This window comes from Pleuronectes platessa, chromosome 5 (genome assembly GCF_947347685.1).
Source record: "Pleuronectes platessa chromosome 5, fPlePla1.1, whole genome shotgun sequence".
Classification (NCBI taxonomy): Eukaryota; Metazoa; Chordata; class Actinopteri; order Pleuronectiformes; family Pleuronectidae; genus Pleuronectes; species Pleuronectes platessa.
The window spans coordinates 2,514,058-2,532,737 of record NC_070630.1 but is presented as its reverse complement, the minus strand read 5'-3'; the positions used below and the strand labels follow the sequence as shown (position 1 = coordinate 2,532,737).

The 18,680-nt window shown below is 42.1% G+C and overlaps 2 protein-coding genes across 2 annotated transcripts; one reads left to right on the top strand and one right to left on the bottom strand.

Moving 5' to 3' along the window:
- Window positions 1–7,473: 7,473 nt before the first annotated feature.
- pld3 (phospholipase D family, member 3) lies at window positions 7,474–18,406 on the top strand. The gene is made up of 12 exons (XM_053421962.1): window positions 7,474–7,658; window positions 9,598–9,709; window positions 14,201–14,248; window positions 14,430–14,587; window positions 14,871–15,051; window positions 15,155–15,272; window positions 15,533–15,660; window positions 16,010–16,201; window positions 16,340–16,479; window positions 16,831–16,996; window positions 17,126–17,225; window positions 17,455–18,406. Exons 2-12 carry the CDS (start codon window positions 9,677–9,679, stop codon window positions 17,640–17,642), a joined length of 1,452 nt encoding a protein of 483 aa, XP_053277937.1. The 5' UTR covers window positions 7,474–7,658; window positions 9,598–9,676; the 3' UTR covers window positions 17,643–18,406.
- Window positions 10,341–12,986, bottom strand: LOC128439612 (uncharacterized). The gene is made up of 5 exons (XM_053421963.1): window positions 12,741–12,986; window positions 12,113–12,370; window positions 11,728–12,003; window positions 11,265–11,612; window positions 10,341–11,147 (listed from the first exon to the last, which is right to left on the bottom strand). The coding sequence occupies exons 1-5, from the start codon at window positions 12,808–12,810 to the stop codon at window positions 10,789–10,791; spliced, it is 1,311 nt and encodes a 436-aa protein (XP_053277938.1). The 5' UTR covers window positions 12,811–12,986; the 3' UTR covers window positions 10,341–10,788.
- Window positions 18,407–18,680: the final 274 nt, after the last annotated feature.

Below are 18,680 nucleotides of genomic sequence, written 5' to 3'. Positions count from 1 at the left end.
GGTGGAGCGAGCAGGAATGTGAAGGTGAACCACGTTGATCTCTGCACCGTCAGGGAGAGACGTTCAGAGATAAGATCCCAGGTTCTGACCTTAAAGAGGTCGCCACCACAACCAGCGTCACCTTTGACCTCGGCACTTTAGCTTCACTTGCTCGTTCTAGACAGCGAGACGTTGGGGGGGGGGGGGGGGGGGGGGGAGAGAGATTGGCATCAGGAACATTTTCAATCAGTTCATCTATAGATTAAACTATTTGTTAACTCTGTCGTGGGACCGTCGTTACAAAGACTCGTCTGATGTTAGAATATTTATTTTAATACTGAAAAAGTTAAGAGCATCTTTGGTTGGTTTATTCTATTTAATTTCCTCTTCTTACTCTTCACAAGACTCTGACACGGGGAAACTTGTTTTGATAACTTAAATCGATTTGAGTGACAGAAATCCTCTCCTCAGTTGAAACCATCTCTGCAGGTTGTTATTTGAAACCCTCTGAGGCCAAATCTTGTTTGTCCAAACCACAGAATCTTCACCTTCCTGAAGAGCTCGGCTCCGCACTCTGTTTTTCTTGCGTCTTAACCGAACAAAAGACGACTTTAAACGCAACAAAGCCGAGGAAATCCTCCGCCTTCTCGGTCAGGGTGTAAAGTTTAGGGTCGAGAGCTTTGAGGGGGTTAAACTAATGAGGATATAAAGATATACCTCAGGATGCAGCGGCTCCCTCCTCTTCCCACACACAGACCTGGTTCGACCGGACTGGGTAATCAGTTACCTGCTCCAGCTGACCTGTGCTACCCACATAGCCCACTACACGCACACACACACACAGACACACACACACACACACACAAACCCCAAAGTCCACTTAAAACACCGCCCTACAGTCGATATGTCAAAATGACACTTTGGAATAGTGTATGTGGTTTTATGATATTGTGTTTTCACATCCCAGCTTCACACGCACTTTGTGACTTCTTTCATTTTGTGTGTTTTTTGTTTTATAGACAAAATGTGGTGAGCAACATGAATAATAACTTCATACAGATGAACAAACCTGAGGAAGTTTGTTTATGGCTGAAACACAGAGATTCAAACTTGAATCCAAATTATTCAGCACATTGTAAATTTCCCGGTGATTTGACTCCAGTTTTGTTTAGAGGTGTTCTGTGAATAACTGGAGCAAAGAAATATGCAAAGCTGAGCAGCAAGCGAGTTACTAATTAATCTTCAGATGGGCCGATGCAGTCTATACGATATTAGTTTTAGAAAACGACCACACTCCACATCCCAATTTCAACTGCAGACACTTTAGAAAGCTTCGTTTTCCAAAGCGCTCGATTATTAAAAATCCCAGATTTACGTGACTGGAAGAAAAGCCTCTTGTAGTGAATCCTCTTTGTTTGTCCACACGGCCTCAGACCTTCTTTGTCTCTTATCTCAGTATCTCCCTCTATCCACCTGAACCAGAACTGCTCCTCCTCCAACTCCCAACCGCTGCAGCCACTTCCCCCCCGAGCAGCTCCTTCCTCTAACGACCACCAGGACAACACACTGACACGGTGGCCATTTTCCTCTGGCTGTGCAGAATCATGTTGAACTGCCACACATTGAAAGAATGGTAAACATATAGAATCTAACAAATGGTTAATGTTACGGCTTCAGCTGGTGTTATGCTATCAGATGGAATAGGAAACATGGAGGCAGCTCACGAGCACTTTATTTAAACCTGGAAACGTTTCAGCCTCACATCCATAGACTGTAAATAAAGATGGACGACACGTCTCTACTTCCTCAAACTGTCCAGAAATGCAACCTTTTCCCGCGATGACATCATTTGGAGTCTGTGGCGATGGAGGGAGTGAGCTGAGGTCACACCTCAATCACTAGTTAGTCTCAGCTGTCAATCAGGACGTTTCACCCGGCTTTTTTAATATCAAATAAATAATTAAAAGCGGGACAATTTGACCTTTGACCACATACACAGTTATTACCTATAGTAACTTAGAAAAGAATGAAAAGAAGACAAATATTCACATTTTGAATAACTAAAAAGATCTACTCTTCTACGTTCTATTTAACCTCCTCTTAACTAAACCAGCTTCGACCGGACTGTGGCGCCTGCAGTCCTGCTGCCAGCGAACAGGCCACGCTGCTCTGGAGACATTTAGAAATCTCAAGTAGCACAAACTGTCCCAAACCAACCACAACACATCTTCATCCACATTTTAAGAGTGTAACAGCCGCCCAGTGCAGTCTTTGACCCCCAGACCAGTGTGTGGGTTATCTGTCAGCCTTCACCTGTGGCTGAACAGCCTGTTCTCTTTGCTCTCCTCGTCTCCCCGCTGCCATCCCACCATTGTCACCCACATCGCCCCCCCCCCCCTCCGTACTCCCCCGCCCCTGGTCATCGAGTCCAGCTCTGTCAGACGTGGGTGGAGGAGGAACAGGATGAACTGGGCCACCAGTCAAAATCAATTGCTCCTTGTTTTATTTACTCTTTAATTTATCCGCTGTAGTGAAGCGGGTCAGCAGCAGAGTCTCGACCGAGTTTCTGCACAGAGGACGTTGTCCAAAGGAAAATCAGCAATAAGAGAAATTCATCAAAGTTTAACGTGGCTTTTATTTAAAGCTCGGACCTGAGGTGTCTATGGAGGGAGGGACATTTAACAACAGGGCCGCAGACACGTATGAGGTTAGAGCGCAGGAATGTGCAGTTTTCAACCTGATAATAAAACGTTATCATGCGTCAGGAGTTGAGCAACTGGGACTTGTAGGAATGTTTTGTTGTGGCACACTGGGCTGGGAGGGCTGGGAGAGCTGGGTGTGTCCCACTAATGTAGGTCGGCTCTCTTTTACCTGCATGTTTGTCAAGAAAATTCCCTCTTTCCTCCTTTTATTAAAATAGTTTCATTGGTTTGTATTTCGGTTCGAGTCACGTTAAAGTAGCTGTAAAAGCTCGGGAGGCAGAATCTGCCTGTGGACGCGTTAACGAGTCACTCAACCTGTCAGCGCTCTGCTGGGTGGTGACTGGTTCATAACAGCTCCACCAGTCGTTCCACTTCCTTCTCCACATCCTTTAACTGCACAGGTGAAGGGCTTCCCTAAGATCCGGGAAGCTGTGTCTGTATGTGTGTGTGTGTATGTGTGTGTGTGTGTGTAAGAGAGAGAGAGAGAGAGAGAGAGAGAGAGCCCGAGGAGGACAGAACAAGGACAACGGATCAATATGAGTGACTAATGAACGGAGCAGGAAGCCGTGAGTCACCACAGAGCATCGAACCTGTGGGCGTGAACCTCCGACTCTTTATGAGAATTAAACCCTTGTTTAGTTAACAGCACAGTTTCTAAACCACACGTCCCAACTTCAGCAGCACTGTGGTGATTAGTCGTGTGTTAACGAACCAGGATCAGGATGCGTGTCTGTTTGAACCAGGATGGAAATTAGAAAAAAAACAACTGATATTTGACGTCTTGGATTTGATGGATGTATTGATGATATCTATTAAGATGTTTAATTAAAATTCACATTAGAGAAAGAACAACAGCATATACTCACTAATCACAAACTGGATTAGATTAGTTATTTATCTATCTATCAACAAAAAAAAAGCTATTGATTATCTATTCATGAAATCAACTGAAAAGGTATTATACTTATCACATAAGTAAGTATTAATTACTTTTTAATTATTATTAAACTTCATAGTCTACAAAAGGGGCCAGAAAGGGGGTGGGGTGGGGTGGGGTGGGGGGGGGGGGTGGCAGTCAACCCACAGCCCGAGGAGACGTCCTCACAGTTTGTTCTATCTGACCAACTATGAATACAATGCCAGCACCCGAAAACAACTGCAAGACTGTCGGTTGAGAATTAGTTTCCCAGAATGCAAAAGGGGCAAAGTCATCAGGGTGAAAAGCGTCTCAGGTGTAATCAGGCAGCTGCTCGGTGACTCAGTCCTCACGTTATATCATCACAGGGGGAGAAACACACCTCGTCCAGGAGGAAAACACAACCCTTCACACAACATTAATCCTCCATCGCCCTACGATTCGGGAAGTGAAGGAAAATGGGGCCTTGTGGGGTTTTGTTCTCTGTCGGCTCCCTGACCTGCTCACACCAGATTAAAGAAGTGACGCAGCAGCTTGTAAAATGACTATTCTTACATCATCACTCATGCTCACATTACAAAAGGTGCTTTTTCATTTTCCACAACAAAAAGCTGATAAAACGCAAAGAATGTCGCTCTGTCCCATAGAAGTATCACTCATATGAGTCAGACTCTCATTGTCATTCAAAACAGTTTATCATTCAAACCAGATTCAGGTGAAATACTAACTGAGAGATGGATTAGTCATGTTTCCAGGTAACTGAGGGAAGCGTCAGAGGACAGGAGGGATCTGGCCTGCGGAAGTGAAGCCAGTCAGTCTTTTATAACCTCGGTCATAACTCTGCCTCGGCTGCCGTAAAAAAATAAAACCGTCTGGGATATTCCTGGCCTGTCTCCATGGTTGCACAGACGCACATGACACGCGGAGTGGGAATAAACATACTTAATAGAATACACTCATAGAGACACTGTTGAGTGGCACACGTGGTTCTGTGTCGGCAAAATAAAATAACAACCCTTCAGAGAAGAGAGGACAGAAGTGTGTGTTCGTGTCAAAGTTGAATTCTTCCTATCAAGGGTCATTTTTAAAAGTCGCTCACTCTGCACAGTGCGGAATAAAAAAAAGTAATAATAAAGAGCGAATCACAAAATGCCTCCTCCCTCTCTCTCTCTCTCTCTCTCTCTCTCATTCCTTCTATCATCCTCTCTGACATCTTAATATCCAACAACACCTCATCTATGAAGAGCTCAGATCTCCCTGTCTGTGCTTGCACTATGGCGCCCCCTGTTGAAATATTACCAACCACCTGTGGATTCATTTGTAGGTATTAGTGTTATTAAACTGGAATGTCAAGACTCTTATAAATATCAGTTTTGTTCTCATAATCCTACATTTGAATATATATATTAACCATTTGAATTTCACAAACAGTGAGTTCAGTTATTTCTGTTATGTGAACTAAGTCTGATAAAGCATCTGGTCGGTTTGGACTCAGCAGAATTAAAGTTTTACTTTTGGCCACTTTCGAACCAGAGGCTCTATTTGAACATGGTGGAGCAGAGTATCACAGCTCCACGGCTGGTGATGGGTGAATCCCTCCGAGCTGACTGAACTCATTCAGATCAGCTGCTCAGGAACAGAAACTGTGGAGTTGCTCATGTTCCTGTTTGTTGAACAGGTTCCTGAAGTTCTTTCTGAGGATTGTATGTTTTGTCACCTCTTCACCTGGAGCTGTGCAAACACCTTCAGGTCTTTGTCCTCCCTGCTTCATCTCAGCCCGAGGGAAACTGGAAAAGGGTCAATAGAAGCTACGAAGAGAAAAGGCATTTATTATAGACGCTGTATAGAATATCTATGTAAAGCTAGTTTAATTAATCTGAGCTACTCTGTAATCTACTGGGACACTGCTCTGGATTATAAGGAGATGCAGTATAGAGCTGAACAGGAACGTTCTGACTAAACTGAATACAGTGTGATAGTTAGTGTTTGTGGCTCAGGAGGAAGAGAAGGAACCGACAGGAGGTTGTTGGTGCGATCCCTGGCTCCTCCAGCCTGCCTTCAGAAGTGTCCGTGGGCAAGTAACTGAACCCCAAGTTACCCTGGAGGCTGTGCGTCAGTGTATGAACAGTGTGTGATAGAAGAATTGAGCAAAGGAGTTCAAATAAAAAACAAAACAAAAATACATCTCTCTTTGTAACTAGTAGTATTCAGAATGCACAAAATAAAACAAAATGGTAAAAGTGAGAAATTAGCGTCTACAATGTAAAAAAAACTGCCAACTTTTTATCATAATTAATTAAAATTCTAACTTAAAAAACTCATAAATAAAAAGAAAAGATGATAAACTAGCAACAGAATTACGCCTTATCTTATTTAATGTCATATTTCCACAAAATACACATAAAGCAATCTTTAAGAAATGGAGCTTCACGTGTTTTTTGTAAAAATAAAAATGCATTAAAAGGAGAATTTTAAGACCCAGGTACTGAATCATTATCTTAAAATCTGGATTAAATTCTAGAATATGTTACATTATGTTTATAAAACATGTTAAATGAATCAAATTGATTATGGCTCACTATCTAACACCGTTTTTAATTTAAAGGGAGAATGAATTCACTTATGATCTAAAACTGAAAGCCACAGAATGACTGAATAGGAGATAATTATGTGTAAGATAATGGACTTGATGTCAGAAAGGTTAACTCACCTGTGGGGGTCCAGCAGCCTCACAGGCTTCAGCACATAAGAACTGATTCTGTTCACAGTTTAAAATGTTTTAACTTTGAGCTGAATAACAACTTGATGAGAAGAGTTGATGATGTTGATGCCAATGAAGCTTCTGTGCCAGCAGGTGTCACCAAAAACAATGTTTGTCTTTCTCTAGAGCTGATAATCTCATTCATACACATTTATAATGAAGTTCACGAAGAGCAGCAGGTTAAAATAAAAACCACGTGTTTCCTCTTGTTACCTGTTCATGGTTCTGACGTAGGGTTAGGGTTAGGGTTAGGGTTAGCTAACCCTAACCCTAACCCTAACCCTAACCCTGTTAACTAAGTGTGTGATGGGTGAACAACGCCCTCCGATGGTCAAGCCTAGGAACTTTTATTACAGTTTATTGGAGGAGTAGTGGGAAGACACAAGTTTAAATTTGGATCGCAATACAATTATCACAGAAGACTGAAAATAAATCGAAACAAAAATAAGATCCAAAGATCCAAAAGAAAGAAAAGACAATTATGCTGTTATTCCTCCTTGAATAGATTTATAAATATTTATTGTTTCTTTCATATAACTAAACATGATAGTTTACAATCTATTATTTATTTGTGTAAATACCAGTATTGAATAAACAAATAATGATAAGAACTTTATCACATCAGTACACTGACAGTGTCTGTCAAATGCAGAGTTAGTTTATTTAACCTTCTTATTCTTAAGTACTTTTGACATGAAGCCGTATTAATGCAGCTGTTGATACAAAGGGTCAAAAAAATAATATTTAAACTTGAGGGTCGAAATCCTTAGAGTTTTCTTTTTCTTTTATAATATAGAATTATTAAAGTTCTTCGGTAAATACCATTATTGAATACAAAGAATGAGAAAACAGAAACAAAGTTAATACATTGTTTAATACACAAGTTGGTGAAAGAATAATGACAGAAATTAATTATTAATCCCTCTCATGTTTTTGTTGCGTATATTTGATGCAAAGTATTTTTTTAGCTTAATTACTTGTTTTCTCCCAAGTTTGTTTGTATGAGCTTTTATTTTTAGCTCCAGTGTAACTTCATCCGTCACGTGACGGGCTGTACTCCAATGAGCTGCCGGACTTACATCACATGACCAGCTCTCGTCCAATGAGCTACCGGGACCCGGGTCACATGACCGGCTCTGCTCCAGCCTGGACTTTAACTGCGTCGTTGAGCGTCTCCTTTGTTTTCTTCCACATTTGAATGAAACCTCGTCTGAAAGCCTCGTGTGAGAGAAGGTGAGTGAAGAACTCGAGTGGACAGAGTCTCCTGGAGGTCGATGTGAAGCTGGACTCATGAAAACAGGCGAGTGACGCAGGTTTCTACACGAGACACGATTTTTGTTGTTGTTGTTGTTTTGCATCGTCAGCGACTCTTCGTCTGTTTCCAGTCTGTTTATTCCTACAAATTAAATCACTTTTAAACTTTAAAGTCGGAAGTACTTTTATTGAGTGGATTGTAAATGACCTCGGTGTGTTGTGTGTCCTTCAGACATCTGCTAACTCCGCGTGGAGCTAACACAATGAGTGTGTTGCTCTTCTTCTGTTGTGTTATTGTGTGTTTTGTGTATCACCTTCACAACTGGAGCCAGAAACCCTCCGGACTCACATGTACCTCAGCCAGCTGTTGTTTGATGTGTCTGAAACGTGTGTCGCTCTTTGTTTACTTTAAATACTTAATACTAAATCTATACCATGTAGTTCAGTAGAGATGAAAGGGATTCGATCCTTTGATCAGGAAAAAGTAAGAAGGTTAAAATGAGACTTAACGATGTTTCCCGTGTTGTGTGACAGCTGTTTTCATTGAGTTGACGTGTTCAATCCTTATCAGTTCACACCAGTGCTGCAGTTTGACATTGGAACAAACAAACAACAATCATCAGACAATAAAGTTTGTTTTTTTCATTATCACACAATAGCTTAAATATCTTCTGTTTTCATGTTAACTGTTTACTGTTAACTTCCGTAGCTTTGAGTTTGTCGTCTTAAGTTGTTTAACTTGGAATCGGGCTGGACGACGTGACCATTATCTACAAATATCAATAATTATCACAATAAATGTCACGTTATTATTTTGAACGCAATGAGTTTTGCTTTGGATTGAAAGTTTCTAGTTTTTAACTCAACCTATCAATATTGAACTGTTGTTTTAATGGTATTGATTGAAATTAAATTGCAATAACTATTGATTTGTTTTATAAAACATACAGATTATCAAACTGCCGCAGCAGCACCAGTGTGTTTTGGTCACTGAGGAAAGTTTTGAGAAGGATCTGTTTGTGTTATTCAGTTGTGTTAAATCAGACACGCTGGAGAACTTGTTTCCTCCATTAGGTCGACTTAAAAATGTCCAAATGCTTCTGTGAGAATCCAATTCAAAATGTTTTTATTCCACAGTCCAGGAAAGTGTTTGTTTGTTCCTCAGCAGCTGAAATGAGTCACAGGCTTTTTCGGAAGTGACGGCCACTCCTGTGACACGCAGCTTGGAAACGCTGCTGTCAGCTTTAGACTTTCCAAACTTCCTCATTCTCCCGGTTCGATCAAATCTCACATCACGAGACCTCAGAATCCAGTGAACAGCTAATGAGTAATAAGAATCTAACCTTATTACTGAGTCTGAGCGAGTTATCATCAGATCTAAAAACTTCAGATCTGAGCGTTTCTCAAACAAGTCAGTTATGGTATCTACGTTTGGAGTATGACAACTTTTGGTTGATATAATAAGCGATGCAGAAAAGACATTTCATGAATCCATGTAGGTCAGGCTCCACTTTACAGCAGCTAATGCACAGTGTTATTTTTTTTTAGCTGGGCTCCGTCAGCAGCTGGAAGCTCGTGTGTCTTTGTGCCAGAGATGATGAACTGTGCAGGTTATTCTCTGTGTCTGGTGTTGAACACATCTAGAACCTTCTCTTTGTAAAACCAGGAAAGGTTAGGCAGAGGTGGTTTTATGTGTTTAAATGAGGGACAATGGGGGGGGTGAGATTGACATGTTACTCTGCGGCTGAACTCCCCTTTCCCCAAATTATTCAACTGGCAAATTCATTTTATATATATATACTTATTAAAACATGTTGGTTAACATCAGTTTGCGGAGAACCCTTCTCCAATTTTCAGAATCAACGCACGTCTGTTGTTTTGTTTTCCTCGGCCATGGAGACGGTGAAACATGTTTCTGACGAGGATCAGAACACGCCCTGTTTCATCATGTGTTCACGTTTCTTCATATTTTCATGTTTCTGCAGCAAAGACCCAGTGACCTGATCCTGAATCTGCACAAGGAAGCTCTGAGCGGAAAAGACTGATGCTGAAGTCGCTTTGAACATGACCATGAAAATGGACGTCCCTTACAATCAGGTAGGATCTTCTACTGTGACCGAGTCAAACTTTTCAATAGTTTCCTCCTTCGATTGGGTTTGATTATTTACTTAAAGCAGTTAACAAGTCAAAATGACAAATATTTACTTTACAGATATATTGATTTCAGGTATTAGTTGTAGCCCTGAAGATTTCATTTTTGTTAATAAATTGAATATTTACATTAGAAACAAATCTGCTTAAAGAAGAAGAAACTAATGTGAAGGTGTGAAAGGTTAGAATTAGATGGTTGTTCATGGGGTATTTGTATGTTGAGAGATAACTTTAGTTCATGATAGAGAGAGTGATACAAGATATAAATAATGATAAATATGGTTATAATAAAAAAATCATAATGAAAGCTAACTGAGGGGCTTTTCCTTAGATGGCGCTGTTGAGCCATCTTGCCGCACTCATTTCAAATTACTCCAGAATACAAGAACTTTTCAGGGTTTTGAGTTTCCTGCAAACTTTGGTATGAATTTGAGAATGTCTAGGCCCTGAAAAAGCCCTAAAGGGAAATACAATACAAATCCTTCTAAATACAACAGGGCCTCCCACCGTCAGTGCTCGGGCCCTAATTAAAAAATATTACCTTCACTTCTTTCCAGACAGAAATACACGGCACATATATTTTGTGATTTAGATTTTATTGTCAGTCGGTCGTTTAAGAAGTCAACACAGACCAACATGCACTAAAACTCACTCGAACTAGAGAGATATTATTTCAAAAAAGTAAGGAAGCTTGTACTGTGTTTGCAAGTAAAAATAGTACCCCCCCGCCCGAGTTAAAGACATAGAACAGATCAGTGTTCTTGCATCACTCTGGCTGCCCATGACTGTGAATGTGCACGCCTCCACACAAGTTTTTCCATATATAATGAAATTCAGGCTCAACAGTAGAGAAGGCAGCTGTGTTTTAACAAAGGTAAAAGAATGACGTCACACGTGAACATTAAAACACCCATGATACCATGAATGTAAGATCAACAATGAAAAACAATATGAATATAACCAGCACACAGAATGATTCCAACTGCAGGTTGGACTTCACCTGCAGAGTCACAGGCCGTCCTCACTCACCCAGCACATACAGAGCAGATGAAGTTCAGTCTGTCTGTCTCATGCAAGCCGACCCACTGCCCCCCAGTGGCCTGAATGGCGCCTGTAAAACCACAGTCATATGTCTTTGCAGGGCCTTCTCCCATGGCCCAGTTCTGGTAGCAGGTGGACATCGGCCTGGTCCAGAACCAGAACTTTAACTTGCAGGTGTAGCGTAGGCCGAGCCAGACGTGGGGGGAGGTGGCGTTCTTCGCCTTTTCAGCCGCCTCCTCTTGAATTTGGCTGCTGGTAACCTGGACGAGGTTGTAGTGGTGCGCCCTGCAGTAAGCCATCGCATCAATCCATGTCAGGTTTAGCTGGATCAGTATCAGATTTCCTTTAGGAAGACAACACCAAGAGAAAGAACCCTTTGATCTGTGTTGCAGGAAGTACATTGGATGCAAATTTGGCAAATCATGCAAAATGATCGAACGGCACATGACAGTCAACAAACCTGGAGGAACAGACTGGTTGTTTCCACTGGAAGTTAGAGTTGAAAGCTGTGTTGTGCTCTGGGTAGTGGTGGTCACTGGCTCATGAGTTGTGTTGTTGACCGCAGTGCTTGAGGTGCTGTGTACGACATCTGTGGTATCTGCTGTTGTCGTGTCAGTGGCAGTTGTTTCTTCTTCTGTGGTAACTTTAGTCGTGGTTTGTTGTTTTGTAGGAGTAGTGGAAGTCAATGTTGTCGTGACCTCTTGAGGAGAGGTGTTGGGAAGGGTCGTCGCATATGTTGGCAGTTGACTTGTTGTCGTCGTCTTCTGTGTCGTTGGCAGACGGGTGGTTGTTGGATTTAATTTCCTTGCTGTAAAAATCAGTAACGAATGAATAGACACTGAGAGGAGGACAGATGTAGCTCTGTTGTGTGTTGTGAAAGAAACTTTTCTACAGTATTCTACCAATAAAGAACAACAACTTACCCGCCTGACAGATAAACTTGAATTTTTTCTTGCAATTGTTTTTATTCCCCTTCCCTTCACAATTTAATATGTCCTTAGTACAGTCGTGATGATTTACGTTGTTAGGCTGGCATGGTTTCCATTGACATAACGATGGGCTGCTTCCGTCCAACAACCCACAGGGATCATTCATGAGGCCGATCCACACAATTTGTGACGTGGACTGATTATTTTCCCCTGAGATTATGTTCCTGCAGTAAGTCTTCCATGAGATGGGAAGACTAGATCTCCTGTTACCTGCAAGTGCCAAGGATTGACATTTTATCATCACATACAGTACAATGCAGTTCTGCTTTTAAACAGGAATTTTTTTTAATGTGAAAAAAACGCCAACAGATTCACTTACCACGACACACAAAGCTTCTCCAATTTCCACAGTGACTATCGCTACCTTGATCCGATGCCTCACATGCATCATCAAGTCCTATCAATTTTCCGTCAGTTGATTTTGGCAGTAAAGTGGTCAAATTCTTCATATCGGTCAAGTTGTGAACTGTGGCTAAATCGGTGTACGTCTCTCTGCAGTAAGTCTTTGCTTCCTCGTAGGTCTTTGCATCATTAATAAAGTGAAATTCTGAGGATCCCACAGTAAAGGAGCTGAATCCTGTGGAATTAGAGACAGAGTGTGGAGTCACAACAGTTTGAACCTCAGCAACAAGAACCAGACAATTATTATTGTATCCAACCAGTGTCTATACTTAATTTATTCATTTTAAATTTATATTGTAGAGCAGGGGAAATAACACAGCAGTTTGAATACCAGCAACAACAACCACAAAAATAGTATTTTATCCATTGATCATTTCTAAACTTTATCTGACATTACTGTACATTCTTTAAAATACAAATCTTTATCCCTCTTTAAAACATCAATCTCTATACTTATTTAATTCATTTTACATTCACATCAAACAGCAGGAAAAGTCCTCACAGCAGTTTGAATACCAGCAGAAACAAATATGGAAAATACAAACCTGTGATTAAGATCAGATGAAAAAGTTGCCTCCTTTTCATCAGGATGGATCTGTTTTCAGTCATGATCATATCACACAAAAATGTTGAAAAGAAAAAGAAAGAAGCATATATAATAATGTAATATAGTTTTACGACCGGGTGCTGGTCCTGACTCGAGGTGCTGGCAGCTGTTCTGAGGTCTGCGCTGCTGAGCTGAGCTGCACACTGTCCACGGTGTGAAGCTCCTAACAGGAAGATGTCCACTTGGCCTATCAGGAGACACGTCCCCGGAAGCAGCTACATGCAAAGCAGCTTTTCAGGCTTTTCATGTTGTACATAGCGAATAGCTGTCAGGGCTGTAGAGATGAAATGAAACAATATGATTAAAAGCATTACTATTATTATTATCATTCAGTTGAATTCTTTCATATTTCATTCTCTTGTCTACCTTATCCTGACTGGTCTGCTAGTGTAACCGGTGAGGGATCAGTAAAGATTTGATCATATTTGAATAAAAAACAAAACATCATGAATCTAAAAATAAAGAACAGAGTGATCTATTGATGGTGTTGGACTTGTATATTGGAAAAAATGAATGTTGGAGCTGTTGTGTGAATTTACACGGACACAGAGATTTACTTAGAAACCGCTTCTTTTAAAATGTCAATGCTTAAATTATTACTAAAACTATCCAACCATGAGAACAGAAGAAGAGACTTAACTGCTGCTTAGTCATTCTGTCACTTCTGTAAACCGAGAAAGAGGAAGTTCAAAGAAAACTTTGAGATGGAGCCGCTCACAGGGAACAATTCAGCTTTTACCAGAAACTCACCTGAGGACGTGTGAGTGTCCTGCAGCTGGTGTGGTTGAGCTGATGGTCCTCATGTGCTCGGTTCTCTAGTTGAGCTGGACACACGTGGAGATGAAATAAATCCATCACAATAGTAAAAAATTATAATCCTTACAATCTCAATAGGGCCTCCCACTGTCTCCTACTGTGAGCCAATTCATTTGGGTTACAATAATAATTAGGGCTGCATATATATGTACAGAAAAGACATTATGGGGGAGCGTTATGGAAAAATGCAACAGGAAGTCGCCAATTTTTGACGTTATATCAACTTTAAACAAAGTCATCTCAACAACATGGAGATTCAAACTACGTGGCGTTTGATTACACGCCATCAAAACACAAAGTTTTCGCATCTGTGTGATGTCACAGTGTGGGGGGGTCATAGATTCCTCTGATGTCTTCGAAGTTGCATAGATTAGAGATTTATACGATCTGAAGCGAGTTTCTGCTTTGGACCTGAACAGATCCGTCTGTGTGCAGTGACACTGACACGCTGCACATGATGGCGTGGACTGTAATGTGTGATTAGTGGCCGTGGCTCGGAGCCGCTGCTCCCGCCCTATTATTTATATTGATTCTCCAAATACTGTCCAGTCATTGTGTTGATTATTCCTTTGATTCCTGTAGGTGGTGAACATGGAGGAGAAGAGGCAAGAGAGCAGAAAAACACTGATGGTATGTTACACACACACACACACACACACACACACACACACACACACACACACACACACACACACACACACACACACACACACACACACACACACACACACACACACACACACTCACACAGATTAAGATGTGTCATAAAATGCATTACACAGACATTTGAAGTGTTGTTCACTCTCTCCAGTACTCCCGGTGGGTGCTGGCACTGGCCACGTTAGCCACGGTGCTGCTGGCTTCCATGGCCATCTATGACCTCCTCACGCCCAGGTTGACCTCGGCCCCCCCGGCCCCGAGCAGCAGCCTCCGTCTGCCCACGGCCGAGTCCTGCTCCGACCCCTGCAAGTGAGAAAACATCTGCTCACACACGGAGCCTCCACATTTACTCCAGCTGTTTCATATGAGTTTTATTAAATGAAAGCATTTTCTCTTCACATTACAATAGTTCTCTACTTTTATATCTGATCACTTATCTGTGAATTCATTCCATCTCGTGTCATATAACATGGTGTATAGGCAATACGCTAATATCGACCAGGTGATTTATCGTCCAGGCTCTTTTGTGATCAGCAGGATTTCAGGTATTAGTCAGTATCACTGAGACATGTCCTCTGGTCTCGTCTGTCAGGATTGTTCTGGTGGAGAGTATCCCTGAAGGTCTGGAGTTCAACTCCAGCACCACCCACCCCTCCATCTTCAAGGCCTGGCTCAGTCTGGCAGCCGAGGCTCGCAGCAGTCTCGACATCGCCTCCTTCTATTGGACGCTCACCAACAAAGACACTGGCACCCAGGAGCCGTCAGCCTATCAGGTCGGCCGGGGCTGGAATCAAACGGGATTTTATTTGACAAATGCTTTGACTACAGCAGAGTAAATGACAGACTATGAGAACTATGTTCCGTCTGTGTGCACAGGGTGAAACCGTCCTGCAGAAACTGGCTGAACTTTCAGGGAAGGTGTCGGTTCGTATCGCCGTCAACACGCCGCAGGGGAGTCAACCCCAGGACGACCTCCGGCTGCTCAACAGCTCAGGTTCTACAATCATCTCTACTCATTTTGATTCCGATCATTTCACTCAAAACTTTATTCCTTTCATTAATAGTGATATTTTCCTTTTAACCAATTTTCAAATGTACATCTGCAATTAAAATTGACCTTTAATTCATATATTCTGTTTCCTGTCCACACTTCACATCTGAACTTCTGTTTATGTAAATCATACTCAAACAAATGTCTCTGAACTGACTGTGTGTGTCTGTGTGCATGTGTGTGTGTGTGTGTGCGTGTTTCAGGAGCTGACATCAGGACAGTGAATATGAGAGAGCTCACTTCTGGCGTCCTACACACTAAGTTCTGGGTCGTGGACAAGAAACACATTTACATCGGCAGTGCCAACATGGACTGGAGGTCCCTCACACAGGTACACACACACACAGAGGAATATCCTGGTTCCCAAAAAGGTTTCTTCAGTTCATTCAAAAATCCTGAACTGGCATTGAGAGGTTTCCATGGGGCTCAGTCCAGACACAATGTTTCTTCTACTTCTTCAAGTTCTTGTATTGGCTCAATCTTGCAGTCACATGTCAAACTGTCAGTCATTAAAATCTGTTCAACACACAAACCACATCCAGAGTTTCACTCGCATCATCAGATATTTCAGCACGAACATCCTATAAAACTGTGCAATAAGGAAAAATGTGTTTCTGAGAGATTTCGATTTAAACTCTGTGATTGAGAATAAGTGAATGTTGTGGTGTGTTGGCGTCCAGGTGAAGGAGCTCGGCGTGGTCGTCTACAACTGCAGCTGTTTGGCCGAAGACTTGAGTAAGATCTTTGATGCCTATTGGTTCCTGGGGGAGAGTCAGTCGATCCCATCGCCGTGGCCAATCAGCTTCTCCACCCTCTACAACAAGGACACGCCTCTGCAGCTGACCAACACGCCGGCCAGCGTTTATCTATCGGTGAGAAACACGCAGGGATAAAGGATGAGAGAAATGTTTTTCTTTGTGTTTTAACTTAATCTTCATGAAACCATTTCTTTTATAAAAACTCTTTTCTGAGCAAAAGGGGAACCAGTAACCTTCTAACCGTTCTCTCAGAGTTCCCCCCCGTCGTTCTGTGCCGCCGGCCGGACTCCAGACCTCCAGTCCGTCCTCAGCGTGATGGACGATGCTCACAGCTTCATCTACATCGCTGTGATGAACTACCTGCCCACCATGGAGTTCTCCCACCCTAAAAGGTACAGATGCCCAGAGACGTGTGAGGTGTAGCTCCAGCAGGAGAGAGTAGAGAAGAGTCCGAGGGTTAGGGTTAGTCTGTTTCATCCTCTTAAATCAGCTGGTTTTTAACAGCACAGTACTAACATGTATAAGATAAGAAAGAGGAAATTCAAAGTTGGCACAGCAGCACAAGGGAAAAAAAATATTTATACAAAATCCATAAAAGTAAGATAGACAAGTCATTGATTAATATCTAAAGGAACTGCACTGGTCTCATTTAGAGCATTTTATTTTAGAAATATTACAATAATATAGTCATGAATTTGAGAAGGTCTCATGCCCTGGTTCTCTTCACATGGCGCCCCCTCCAGGTACTGGGCAGACATTGACACCCAGCTGAGGAGAGTGGCCTACGAGAAGCGGGTGAAAGTTCGCCTGTTGATCAGCTGCTGGGCGAGCACCCAGCCCGTCATGATCCCCTTCCTGAAGTCTCTGGCCTCCGTTTACGAGCCCAAGAGCAATCTTGACATCCAGGTGGTAAGTGCATCCGCTTTATTTCTCTACGAGGAAAAAGAAAATTGGAAAGGAATATGGTGATGTGTGTCCTGTAGTAGAACCAACACTGTAAATCCTGTAGTAAACTCTTCTTCTCCTCCTCCTGTCCAGAGGCTGTTCGTGGTTCCTGCCAGCCCCAAGCAGAAGGAGATTCCCTTCGCCAGAGTCAACCACAACAAGTACATGGTGACGGACAAGGTCGCGTATATAGGTACGGCTGTAGATTCATTGCAAACAAATATTTGATGTCATTGTAAACTGAATTTTGGCTTGACAGGCATATTTGACATATTGAAAACATTTTATATGCATTTTATAATTTAAATAATCACGAGTTAGGTCCGATTTACTCACTTATATTAACCATATGTCCTCTCAGCCTTCTCAAAGGAAAAGTGAAAAAATGCTCTTCAATATAATCGCTGTCGTTCTGTTTCCAGGTACGTCGAACTGGTCAGGTGACTACTTCCTGAGCACCGCTGGCTCGGCACTGGTTGTCAATCAGACCACATCCCAGTCCCCGGAGCCGACCCTCCAATCCCAGCTGAAGGACGTGTTTGAGAGGGACTGGAACTCCGACTACAGCACGCCTCTCACCCAGCACTCAGACCTCAAAGTCGTCTGTTAGTTTCCACAGCCAATAGTTCAAAAGGAGGAGGAGGAGCTGCACCACAGTTCAGCTCCTCAGTTTAACGTGAACAGAGCTGGAGTTGCACACTTATGTCTTCAGATTCTCAAATACAAAAAAACCCTGAGCTGGAACATCAGACGAGCCCTCGTAGGAGCCATGTTTTCTCCGTGTGCTTGGGTCCAAAGAAAGAGAATAAAACTTCCAGTTGACTTGTTTTATCACAAGTTTTAGTGCCAAACTCCACCATGAGAGAAATACGCCCTCAAACCACTCAACAGCTCAGTAACTGTTCTAGGCTACTTCAGTGTTACTAAGGCGAGAGAGTCTTTACGTCTCTTTGCTGCTCCGATCAAAACTGACTTATTGTTTCACCCTTTTTAATTAGGGATCCGAGCACTGACAGGCACCGACAGACGTGAGGCCCTACTGAAATTGTAAGGATTATTATTATTATTAGAATTCAGGTGAATGAATTGGCTTTGTGAGGGCTTTAACAGGCTCAAATTCTTACCAAAATTTGCAGAAAGTTAGAAAGTGGTGAAAATGTACCAATTTCAGAGTCCAAGCCTGAACAGCTCTATGTGTCAATATTTCCTCAGTCATTATTTATTTTTTTCAGGCAAAAAATATGCAACGCTTCAAAATGCATGTGCTCGGGCCCGCCCAGTGCTGCTTTGCAATCCTACAAATTCAAGTATTTTTCATGAAATCCAATCCATTGCCTGCATGTCATCAAACAATAAACAATAATGTTTCCCAAATGGCTTTGTTGTACTACATACGCGCTTATTAAAATGGCATCATTGGGAGCATTGAGCAGCCGTTTTACATGAGACTAATTGTTTTTTTTTAAAGCACTTTCTCTTCATTATCATTCTCTCTTGCAAATGGATTCACTGCAAAGGCAATGCATATTCATTTTACAGGAAGCCTGAAATTTTTTCCGGAAATGAGCCCAAGGTGGAGCCGGGCTGGTGTGCCGACTTACGCTGAACAATAAACACAAGAACCTCTCAGCTGGAGGTGAAAGAGAAT

Coding starts and splice junctions, on each gene's coding strand:
- pld3 (XM_053421962.1), top strand. CDS start 9,677: ATGACCATGAAAATGGACGTCCCTTACAATCAG. Junction 15,052..15,154: donor AGGAGCCGTCAGCCTATCAG/GTCGGCCGGGGC, acceptor CTGTGTGCACAG/GGTGAAACCGTCCTGCAGAA. Junction 16,997..17,125: donor GCAATCTTGACATCCAGGTG/GTAAGTGCATCC, acceptor CCTCCTGTCCAG/AGGCTGTTCGTGGTTCCTGC.
- LOC128439612 (XM_053421963.1), bottom strand. CDS start 12,810: ATGATCATGACTGAAAACAGATCCATCCTGATGAAAAGGAGGCAACTT. Junction 12,371..12,740: donor TCATCTGATCTTAATCACAG/GTTTGTATTTTC, acceptor CTAATTCCACAG/GATTCAGCTCCTTTACTGTG. Junction 12,004..12,112: donor GAGAAGCTTTGTGTGTCGTG/GTAAGTGAATCT, acceptor TGGCACTTGCAG/GTAACAGGAGATCTAGTCTT.